The following is a 12,801-nucleotide window of genomic DNA, read 5'->3' as shown; positions in this document are numbered from 1 at the left end:
AATCAGTCTGATGTCCCGGGATTCCTCTGCTTATTGCTCATCGAGGAGGAAAAATAACCGCTTCAAGGGAAATTTACATTCACAGCGCGCACTACCTAGACCGGCCATGACGTGAGATATAATACAATAATGTAACAATGATCTTATCTAAAGCTGTAATACCATTAAATGTGCTTTAGGACCAGATAAAGGAAATGGGATTTATTTGTAGCGCGATGGCCCCAAGTGCACCTTTTCCATCATCTCTACTCTGCATACTGCATGTAACTTGACATACATGGGCCTCAAAATGTAAAATCTGTACCCAAACTAGAATGCATCCTGTTAGTATGGACCCGGATGGCAAAAAGGACCTTCAGGACCCCGTTAGACTCCAGAGCCCAAAGGCAACTGAAAAAGTGGTTCAGTGGTTTGTGCTAAATATATGTATGAAAAGGCCAATGTCGAAATTCAGCCTTGGACGAGTTTCCTTCTATATTCGAAAATGTATGATTAAATGGATATTTGGCTTATTATAAAAGTCTCCTACTCCGGAGGACAAATTATTTTTTACATTATACAGCCTAGACCATTGATTTAAAAAAAAAAATTGTGTAATACTTCATTTTTCCTGTGGAGGTGCTGCAGAGGAATCGAACACATTTTTCTGCTTCCTGTTCTGATCACAGCTGATCACTTGGACTCACAGACGCAACATTAAATTTTTATCAGATCCTAAAAGGGCTGACCTGTAAAAGGGGATTGTCCAAAGTGGACTCCCCCTTTAAGGAGATACTTGTCATAAATTTGCATTTTTTTTTACCTGGTGTAAATGCGGCTGTTCTCCTGAATCCGAAGTGGTTTTTCTTTTGTTCCTCTGCCTCTCTGTTCTCGAGATATGGCCTGCTCTTTCTGGTGTGTAAATCTAGTGTTTTTAGTCAAGAGGGCGTGATCTTGAACTCTACACTAGGCATATTCTTGAGGACCATGCCCAGTTGGCTAATAAGATTGGATTTATATACAAAAAAGAGAGGGTCATATCTCAGGAACGGAAAGGCACAGGAACAAAAGAAAAACAACGCCGGATTCAGGAGAACATCGGCATTTACGACAGGTAAAAAAAAAGTAAAAATTTTTTATAGCAAGTGACCGGAAGTCTTTAAGTTTTTACATTTGCGTTTTCTGAAATATTGTTGTGAAATGAACATATCTTTTGTAAAAAAACTAGTGCCGGAACAGAATAGATACTTACGTCTGCTTTCATACATGCTCCTGGACTGGGCCCAGATTTTAAATGGATCAGGCTTTTTCTGTCCTGAGCCGTCTCCTTGGTCCACAGATGGTGCCTCGCTGGTTGGATAGTCAGGAACAATAGGGCCGCTACGGAGGGGTGAGGCGGTGTGCCCACTGTGATGACTGGATACACTGTGCTGGGAACTGTTTTGGCTGTCTTTCCTTTCAAGTTGTGGTTGCTGTTTAAAAAAAAGAAGCAGACAATTTTTAATGTGACATTTTTATTTAATCCTATCCAGTACAATTTTCTAGAATATCATTAATTTTCGCTTAAAAGAATCTATTCTGATTGTCCGCACAGAACTTGTATGTGAACAAAAGATTTGGAAGGTTTATTTTCTAAGACTGGGAGGCAGCTCGCTGTAGCAGAAACCTTCACCATTTCTCTAACAGCAATGGAGACTAGGCAAAGTCATATCTCACCCATGTACTTTGCACAAGTCTAGAACTTTATGGAGACAACCAAAAGGAGAATCACCTTACTGATTTCCCAATTCTAAAGATGTTGTCCAGATAAATGAAGGCACAGTGGGGAACTCAATGCATCCATCGAATTCTTTGGACCGCCCATTGTTTCAGCAGCAGAATGGAGGACCCAACACATCCATAAATTATATGGACAGCCCTTTCATTTCAGTGGGCACCATGGAGGACCCAACACATCCATAAATTATATGGAAAGTCTTTTCATTTCAGTGGGCACCATGGAGGACCCAACACATCCATAAATTATATGGACAGCCCTTTCATTTCAATCAGCACCATGGAGGACCCAACACATCCATAAATTATATGGACAGCCTTTTCATTTCAGTGGGCACCATGGAGGACCCAACACATCCATAAATTATATGGAAAGTCCTTTCATTTCAGTGGGCACCATGGAGGACCCAACACATCCATAAATTATATGGACAGCCCTTTCATTTCAATCAGCACCATGGAGGACCCAACACATCCATAAATTATATGGACAGCCCTTTCATTTCAGTGGGCACCATGGAGGACCCAACACATCCATAAATTATATGGACAGCCGTTTCATTTCAATCAGCACCATGGAGGACCCAACACATCCATAAATTATATGGACAGCCCTTTCATTTCAGTGGGCACCATGGAGGACCCAACACATCCATAAATTATATGGACAGCCCTTTCATTTCAATCAGCACCATGGAGGACCCAACACATCCATAAATTATATGGACAGCCCTTTCATTTCAGTGGGCACCATGGAGGACCCAACACATCCATAAATTATATGGACAGCCCTTTCATTTCAATCAGCACCATGGAGGACCCAACACATCCATAAATTATATGGACAGCCCTTTCATTTCAGTGGGCACCATGGAGGACCCAACACATCCATAAATTATATGGACAGCCTTTTCATTTCAGTGGGCACCATGGAGGACCCAACACATCCATAAATTATATGGAAAGTCCTTTCATTTCAGTGGGCACCATGGAGGACCCAACACATCCATAAATTATATGGACAGCCCTTTCATTTCAATCAGCACCATGGAGGACCCAACACATCCATAAATTATATGGACAGCCCTTTCATTTCAGTGGGCACCATGGAGGACCCAACACATCCATAAATTATATGGACAGCCGTTTCATTTCAATCAGCACCATGGAGGACCCAACACATCCATAAATTATATGGACAGCCCTTTCATTTCAGTGGGCACCATGGAGGACCCAACACATCCATAAATTATATGGACAGCCCTTTCATTTCAATCAGCACCATGGAGGACCCAACACATCCATAAATTATATGGACAGCCCTTTCATTTCAGTGGGCACCATGGAGGACCCAACACATCCATAAATTATATGGACAGCCCTTTCATTTCAATCAGCACCATGGAGGACCCAACACATCCATAAATTATATGGACAGCCCTTTCATTTCAGTGGGCACCATGGAGGACCCAACACATCCATAAATTATATGGACAGCCTTTTCATTTCAGTGGGCACCATGGAGGACCCAACACATCCATAAATTATATGGAAAGTCCTTTCATTTCAGTGGGCACCATGGAGGACCCAACACATCCATAAATTATATGGACAGCCCTTTCATTTCAATCAGCACCATGGAGGACCCAACACATCCATAAATTATATGGACAGCCCTTTCATTTCAGTGGGCACCATGGAGGACCCAACACATCCATAAATTATATGGACAGCCGTTTCATTTCAATCAGCACCATGGAGGACCCAACACATCCATAAATTATATGGACAGCCCTTTCATTTCAGTGGGCACCATGGAGGACCCAACACATCCATAAATTATATGGACAGCCCTTTCATTTCAATCAGCACCATGGAGGACCCAACACATCCATAAATTATATGGACAGCCCTTTCATTTCAGTGGGCACCATGGAGGACCCAACACATCCATAAATTATATGGACAGCCCTTTCATTTCAATCAGCACCATGGAGGACCCAACACATCCATAAATTATATGGACAGCCCTTTCATTTCAGTGGGCACCATGGAGGACCCAACACATCCATAAATTATATGGACAGCCCTTTCATTTCAGTGGGCACCATGGAGGACCCAACACATCCATAAATTAAATGGGCAGCCCTTTCATTTCAATCAGCACCAAGGATGACCCAACACATCCATAAATTATATCGACAGCGAGTTGACATCCACGGACACTACTGAGGACTTGACACATCCATAAATTACATGGATAGCTCATTGATTTCAATCAGCATCATGGAAAACCCAAAGCATCCATAAAATATTTGGACAGACCTTTGATTTCTATAGGCAACCTGGAGGACCCAACACATCCATAAAATTTGGTGGATAGCTCATTCATTTCAATTGGCACCATGGAGGACACAACACATCCATAAATTATATGGGCAGCCAATGGATTTCAGTTGATACCACTGAGGACCCAATGCATCCATAAATTAAATAGCTAGCCCATTATCAAAACTGGCACTGATTAGGACCCTACACATCCATAAATTACAATGATTTCAATAGGCATCAATGTACTTTATTTCACTTGTGGGGGTGCTGCAGTGGAATTGAGCACTTCCTCCTGGATTATCCCACAGATTACAGCTGCTTTCTGGTGGTTCTAGCAGCGGGATACTCTGTAATCAGCTTATAACTGGAGAAACCTTCTGTTACAAAGGTATTATCCAAAGCAATTAACCCTTTTAATTATTTTTTCCATCTTAGGTTTACAATTCTCAACAAGATCAGTCTACCGCTCAGTCAACTTTACAAAAACAAAAAATCATTCAGATATAAAACGGGGGGAAAAATGTTTCTGTAACTTTTTATATGCAGCTGCCGATAACTTAGTACGCGCTTCACCCATTATGTGTCAATTATGAAAATGCGAGTTAGATTGAGTACATAATAAGATTTGTGACTAATGGCTTTAAGCAAACTAATGGCTTTGCGAATAATGGCCATCAGCAAGGTTTTTATTCAAAGAAGAGAATAAAACGATATACACAGATCTCTACGACTGAAAAAAAACGAGCATTCGCTTTCACTCGTGCCAGAGGGGACTGTCAGCACATCGCACTGGAAAGTGATGAGTTAAATGATCAGAAGAAATTAAAGAACAGGCAGTAAGGTTCGCCCCAGAGATGAAGAGGTACCAATTTCCTGCTCGAGTGCTCTTCGCTTCCCTGAAGGAGAATTGGAGACGTGTGTTTCAGTAATAATCTGTAAAGAACCATCTTGTTAACAATGTAGATTGGGAGACAGTTATTTCCCCCTCTTCTACTGTTAAGTCTTTCCTTCGAAAAACAGTATTTACCAAACACATCACTGAGCAAAAATTGGAAAATAGGCAAAAAATAAAGATAGTGAAGCAATACTATTGAGCTTTGTTCTTGTGGTAGAACAAATACAAAACATCTAAAAAGTAGAGTTGAGCAAAAAAGATGTGTGCTGCCCTAGTCTGTTGTCCAGTCCGGTCCTCCATTGTGGAAGTTGGACCCCTCTTCACATCTGTGGCCGGCATCCTTAGCCCGGCATAATGGGCACCTCTTACACTTACAAGGCTTCATGCAACATCATGGGGCCAACAGAGTGCATGAGGTGCCCAGTATCTGAGGGCAACTAAGCCGGCCACATGAGTGAAGACTGCGTTGGGTTTAACTGCCATGGAGGACTGGGCTGGACCAAGTCAGCGTAGTTGCTTTTGCTCCACTTGAATACCAATTATTCTTTAAGACCTAACTAATCTCTTATGAGTAGTCTCCAAATTGATCCATAGACATCAGCGGTGGTCAGTCTCCTAGCATACAAAATCATGATAATTAGAGGGGTTGCACTATTATGATCATCTAAAGGGGATGTCCAGCGAAAATAAGTTATCACCTACCACATAACAAGTGATAAACTTACAGACTAGTGTCGATCCGGCACCGATCGGCAAAACAGGACACTTTTGTCCCTGTTAGAATGGAGTAAGGGTGTGCATGCCCCAAAGCTGCTCCATTCATACCCCATGCTGCTACCAACTATGGAGCATCGGTCAAGCATGCTCATGATAGGTGAAGGTTCCTATAGTCAGACCGCCACCGATCTTTAAGCTATCACTTGTTCTACAGACAGGAGATCATTTATATTCACTGAACAACCCCTTTATTTATCACCTAGCCAAAGACGAGGCAGTATAAGTTCGATTGTTGGATGCCTAAAGACTGGAATTGGAACTGCATTGATCACTAGAATGAAACTCCTGAGCCTGCTATTCCTTCTCTTGATCATCAGGAGGTGGGAGTTTAAATAAAGCACATCATGCCACTACATCCTGTGGACTGGTGGTAAAGGATCATTGTGGACAATCCCTTTAAGGCCTCATTCAGATCTTCGTATATGTTCTAGCAGTGGTTTTCACAAAAGAGAACACTTTCCCATTATAGATACAATGTAAGGAAGATTGGGGCACTCACCACATAGCATTAAACTATTACTTTACTGGGGTTTCCATAAAACAAAGGATGTGGAGACAATATGGGTAATAGCCATTTCGACTGAAAGTCACGCTTCCTCTGAGCCTCATGTGAAATGGCTGTTAGCCATATCGTCTCCACTTTCTCTGTTCTATAGAAATCGCAATAAAGTGATATTTTAAGTGGTGAGAGTCCCACTCTTCCATAAACTGTATTTACAAGTGGACTCTTCTCATGGTGAGCACCATCGGACAGTTTATTTGCTACAACTCAGTCTGTTATACCGAACAGGATTACCGCTTGATTGCGCAAAATGTGAATGGTTAGCACTGCTAGATCCTAGTTTTTGTACAACTGAATACTAGGGGACAGGTTTGCTAGCAGTGCGGTTTATTATCAACGCGTTTCGAATTTATCCGACTGACTTCATCAGAAAGTAGTTTGCTTTTTTCCTGAAGAAGAAGTTGGGTGACTTCAAAACGCATTGATAACAAACATCGCTACCAATTCTGTCTCTTGGAAATATAGAGTTTATGGGTCCGTAAAAATCACAGACAAGACATATTGCAATCTGTGTGTTGTCCGTTTTTAACACTAATGGGTAGTAGAAGCTCTGCAAATTTTTTTTTTTTTGCATATGAGAAAATCACCGATGGAACACTAGTGATCAACTGATCATAGCTGATGCACTGACCAAAAACCGATGAGCGTTTTAACTGTGTTTTGCTTATAAAAAAAAAAAAAACGCCAGTGGTTTCTTTGTTGTTTAATGGATATACATAACTCCAGTAAAAAGACGGCCAAAGAACTTGGGAGAAAAAAAAAACAGTCCAAGAACGATTTTTAGGAAACTATCAGAAAAAGCTCTAAAAAAAAAAAAGGTTCCTCTGTTGGAAAAGCTGTTGTTTCAGACTGCCAGAAAAAGACTCTGTGTGAACCAGCTGATCAACAGGTAACAGGAAAACGGAAAGGGACTAGACGCTCAATCCGCTCTTACACCTGAGATAGAGCTCAAGTTGTGATTGTACTTGTCCAGCCATCCAAAGAACATTATGCCATCCCACTCATTAACGATACATTGACCACTATTGGCTTGTGAAATTAACTAAGGTTCCTATTGGAAATGTTCACAGCCCGTTGACTTTTTGCCTCTTTCTTTGTGAGAAATAGCCCAGGTTGTGATTGTACTTTAGTCCACTCAACCAGAAAACATCTCTAAAATCCATACATGGTTGACTACCATAGGTGTTGACCATCATAGGTGGTTCCCACAATTCACAATCCACTGCTTTGCTAATAAATGCTACATAGACAAATCTTATGAAGTCCTAAAAATAAGGAGCAAATAACAATTTGGGGGAATGTTTGAACCCCGATCATGTCCCATACAACCTTGCTCAGGCTGTCGAGCGAACACTATAAAGACTTGAACCACAGCAGCAAGGAAAGAGACAGAACAGTGAGTGATGAAGAATTAGCGATGCAGCAAGAACGACTCGGGGAGGAGGATGCGGAGCTCAAGGCTTCGCTATTGGGAATAGATTTCCATAAATTATTGAGCGTTGTCATGACAAGGTGTACTTATGTTGCATAACAACTTTTCTAACTTCTTGACCCTACACATGCTGTCACTCCATTAGAAAGTAATGTATTAATGTACCACCACCGTGCTGCTGTAATTTTGAATAGTTGCGAAAAAGGAACATTTAGGAACAATGATGAATCGAGCGCGCTTGACATCGCTCTTGCACCCTTCTGCATTCCATTTTTCTGCTTCTGTTGTGCTTTTATATTAAGTGGTGTATATTTATTGCCTTTGGATAAAATGTTACCCTTTTTGTTTCTCCAAATATTGCCGTTGTGAATGCAAAATATATCTTGAACTTCAAGGGCAAAGAGTCCGATAAACAAACTCGCTTTATGATATGAATCCGTTGAACAGCACAAATGAAAATTAAAACCAGTTCAAGCGGTGAGGGCGAGCCAATAAATTAAACACGGCTAGATATGTAGAAGCCCTTTAAGAAAGTTTTAAGTGTTTTTTATGTTCTAAATCAATTAACTGCTCCTGTTTAATGGACCCTTTATGATTACTCATAGAATTTCCTTTTGCAATTCAATGCTCGGAATTTACCCTATTATGTTTATTTTTTTTCAAGTGGTCCCGCTTTTTGTATTCTTTATTGGAATCGGAGCTGGAATTTTACCAAATTCCCTGCTCAGGGAGTTAGAATTGATAATGATTAAAATTCTGACTCCCTGTAGCCACCACTAGGGGGAGCATATTAGCATATGGTTCCCACTGAGTGCAATGGTAAATTAATCTTTGCTGATCATCTTATCGCCCTCTAGCTTATCACCTTTTTCATTAATATTGGGCCAGAATACAAAATTCTATAATAGTCCAAAAAAAAAATTTGACAATCCGGCATCCAGCAGATTCCATAATAACCGGATAAATCGAAAAATGAAACACAGGAGTTAATTTCCTACTCTGATCAGTTCCAGCCTCGGCTGGTAGGTGGCAAAGGCTCAGTACAATATTAGTCAATTGGCAGGGATTAATGATCTAGCTGTAGAGGGGGAGGCTCCTGCTGCAGATAGTTTTCTTAGAGCCAGGCACAAGACAATGAGGACCAGTCTGATTTCTGGAGACACAAACGGAAAATTTCAATAAATATCGGTTTGAGACAAAAGGATCAAAGAAAAGGAGGTTGTCTAAACCTTTTTTTTTTTTTCAGGGATGCACCACTCCTCTACCTTCTGGCATCCTGCTTGCTGAGGGGCTGGGTACTCCTAAAAATTATGCTTTGAAGACTTCAAATAAAGATATCTCAACACTTGCTGTATTATCGCCATCCTTTATCTCCCGCAACATAGATTGCATTTAACCTGCTCAGTTCCTGAACGGGGAACAATTTGGTGCTGCCTCTTGCTCCATAGGTGAGTGTTTGCATCCCTCACACCACCAGTCACATACCCCATATTGCCATCATAACCTCTTCTTCTGGTTTGCACTGTGTTCTCTGATGTGCTGCTTGCAGAGGTAACTTTGCCTCTGCAGCATCGGAGGAGCACAAGGGCAATAAACTTTTCTAGCATGCTCGCCTTGCTCAGGAAACTAGCTAACTCTAATAGACTGCAAAGCTGACTAGTTACCTAGATAATGAGCTGTAAACAATCATATTAAAATATTAAAAATCCTCTCTGTTCTCGTTAATGGAGGGATTTTTTATAAGAAGTAAGTTGCAAGTTCTTGTTTTTACGGGCACTTTGCAATTTTACTCATTTAAGTAGTTGAGAGAACCACTTTTAAGAGAGGATGTTTTTTCGAGCATTTTCAGAAAGTATTCCCATATGTACGGTATATAATTAAATTGAAAAAGCCTAAAGATATTAGTATTATTTTGAATAGCTATGTGGATTGTTTCCATTTCATATATTTTACGGCCGAATATAAAGCACCACCGGGTAGAACGAGGCACTCCCTATATCAGGGGTGGGGGACCTCAGGCCCCAGGACCATTTACGGCCCTCGATGACCTTTTAGCAGGCCCCCGAGCAGATTCTCAGGGACCGCATTCTTGGGCAGGGAACTGTATTTTGATTGCCACCAGCTCAATAATTTTTTCTTGTTCTGTTAGCACACACACACGCAGTGTTCACTAATGAACACGGAAGGGCATGCAATGAAAGATTATGTCCTGAAACCAGTGCCCGAGTCAGGATGTACTTTGTGGGCGGAGTTTGTACGGCCCCCGAACGATGGTAGAAATATCCAAATGGCCCTTGGCAGAAAAAAAAGATTCCCCACCCCTGCCCTATATTGTCGCACCATGTGACCTCACGTCTGGTGTCGGCAATGTTCTATAGCTTCTGTATTGGATTTTGACTCGTAATCGGCTGCTAGTTTAATTATAATACAATATTCTCGGATCTGTCGTACATAGTGAGCGTGCATGAAAGAGTTCAGTGGAGTGCGAGTTCTTCTAGGATCCTGGAGGCTTCGTTACACAATGAGACAGAGAAGATTGCCAAACACTCTCTGGTTATTTCCACAAATAATGACCTTACCCGTTGCCAAGCAACACCGCAAATGCTTATCACATACGCTTTAACATGAAGTCCAATGGGAAAAGAGAATGAAGGCATGACTTTCAGTGAAAATCTGTGCTCTAGTTTAAAAAAAAAAAAAAAAAAGGGAATTTACAGAAACATTCTTTGAAATATAGACTTAAATTAGATATAGGCCTGAAAATCACAATTTTCTGCCTCCATGCGCATTAGACTAACGTCGGCCAAACCTGTCAATAATGACGGCGTAATGTGTATGGGGACCCCCCGACAGATGATGTCAGAGGAGTTAAGGATCTGACATGCCCGGTTTCAGATTTCCGATCCTTTTGTTCTCTCCGATCCTTTTGTTCTCCCTTGGACAAGACGTTAGCAGAGATATCTAGCGATGGCTCTTTCTTAAGAGTACAGAGGCGATCTCGACAGATCGAGTTTTCTTGTGTATGGGAGGGCCAGCTGAAAGTTCTTTGTGGTGCCAACCTTAAAGGGGTTGTGTAGGGTTAAAACTACAACTACAACTTCTTAAAATTTTCTAGCAGGAGAACAGCTTACCCTTATAAATATTTTTTTAAAAACACCCGTTTACGGGCCACATATAGTTTCCCGCCCGCGAAATGCACATCTAGACAGAGGGGTTCAGTTTGATTACGAATCTTGGAGATTTGCCAACTCTTTTGGGAGGTCTCGCCTTTTTCTCAAGGACCTCCAGGTATCTAGTCTTGCTGTCTTACCCAATCCAAATAAATAGGGCTGAGCTATAAAAAGAGTTGATCGGTTTCTGGAAATAGACCCTTTTTAGACCTTAATTCCTAAAAACATAAAACATATCTTTACTACTAGAATAATGGTGTACAGAAAATATAATCTACGCGTACTTGTCAAGAATTTGCCCGGATATCATCAGGATCTACACTTCCCTACTGGGAAAAAAGCAGCCATTTTGAAAATAGAGCCTACAACAAAGTACCAGTCTAGTACTTTGTATATTTCTATGCTTCGCATGCAGATTCAGCCCATTATATATCTCCCTCTGCAAAAACTTTCTGAAGGCCTGAATTTAACGGAATAAAAAAAAAAAAAAAAAAATGGGGTAATGCAAAAAATAATATTCAGATAATTAATAATATTAATACCGTATATACTCGAGTAGAAGCTGAGATTTTCAGCCCAAAAAATGGGCTCAAAGTGCCACTCTCGGCTTATACTCGAGTCATGGAAGGTGGGGGTCGGCGGGTGAGGGGGAGCGACGCCTGTCAAATACTCACCTGCTCCCAGTGCTGACGTGGTCCCCGCATGTCCCACAGTCTTCGGGCGTGGCAGCTTGTTCCCCTGTTCAGCGGTCACTGGTACCGCTCATTAAAGTTATGAATATGGACTCCACTCCCATAGGGGTGGAGCCGCATATTCATTACTGTAATGAGCGGTGCCACGTGACCGCTCACTACAGGAAGAAGCTGCCGCGCCCGGAGACTGTGGGACATGCAGGGACTGCGTCAGGAGCGCTGGGAGCAGGTGAGTATGTCATCTTCACCTTTCCGCATTCCACCGCCACCTCGTCTTCCACGTCCTCTGCACTGACTGTTCAGGTCAGAGGGCGCGATGACGTATTAGTGTGCACTCCGCCCTCTGCCTGAACAGTCAATGTGGAGAGACGGGACGCTGAGGAGCAGCGACGAGAGGTGAGTATGTCATTTTTTTTAGTTCAGTAGCAGCATTACATGTGGCACAATGCTATATGGAGCGTCTATGGGACCATAAAGAACTGCATGGAGCATTATATGGGGCATCTATGGGGCCATAACTGCATGGAGCATTATATGGGGCATCTATGGGGCCATAAATGCATGGAGCATTATATGGGGCATCTATGGGGCCATAACTGCATGGAGCATTATATGGAGCATCTATGGGGACATAACTGCATGGAGCATTATATGGAGCATCTATGGGGCCATAATGAACTGCATGGAGAATTATATGGAGCATCTATGGGGCTATAACTGCATGGAGCATTATATGGGGCATCTATGGGGCCATAACTGCATGGAGCATTATATGGGGCATCTATGGGGCCAAAAAGAACTGCATGGAGCATTATATGGAGCATCTATGGGGACATAACTGTATGGAGCATTATATGGGGCCATAATGAACTGCATGGAGCATTATATGGAACATTACATGGGGCCACAAAGAACTGCATGGAGCATTATATGGAGCATCTATGGGGCCATAAATAACTGCATGGAGCATTATATGGGGCATTTATGGGGCCATAAAGAACTGCATGGAGCATTATATGGAGCATCTACGGGGCCATAAAGAACTGCATGGAGCATTATATGGGGCATTTATGGGGCCATAAAGAACTGCATGGAGCATTATATGGGTCATCTATGGGGCCATAAAGAACTGAATGGAGCATTATATGGGGCATCTTATGGGGCCATAAAGAAATGCATGGAGCATT

General features: G+C 41.8%; 1 protein-coding gene across 11 annotated transcripts in view; it reads right to left on the bottom strand.

The window, feature by feature from the left end:
- MAGI1 (membrane associated guanylate kinase, WW and PDZ domain containing 1) overlaps positions 1-12,801 on the bottom strand; it is a 452,701-nt gene that overhangs the window by 37,802 nt on the left and 402,098 nt on the right. For all 11 annotated transcript variants that reach the window (XM_069736564.1, XM_069736568.1, XM_069736569.1 and 8 more), the window contains one exon: positions 1,232-1,451. In XM_069736564.1, coding sequence (XP_069592665.1) covers positions 1,232-1,451 — 220 coding nt within the window. The remainder of the gene's footprint in view (positions 1-1,231; positions 1,452-12,801) is intronic.

The sequence above is a fragment of the Ranitomeya imitator genome, chromosome 8 (assembly GCF_032444005.1).
Source record: "Ranitomeya imitator isolate aRanImi1 chromosome 8, aRanImi1.pri, whole genome shotgun sequence".
Taxonomy (NCBI): domain Eukaryota; kingdom Metazoa; phylum Chordata; class Amphibia; order Anura; family Dendrobatidae; genus Ranitomeya; species Ranitomeya imitator.
The sequence above is the reverse complement of the archived record's forward strand: the minus strand, read 5'-3'. Positions and strand labels throughout refer to the sequence as shown.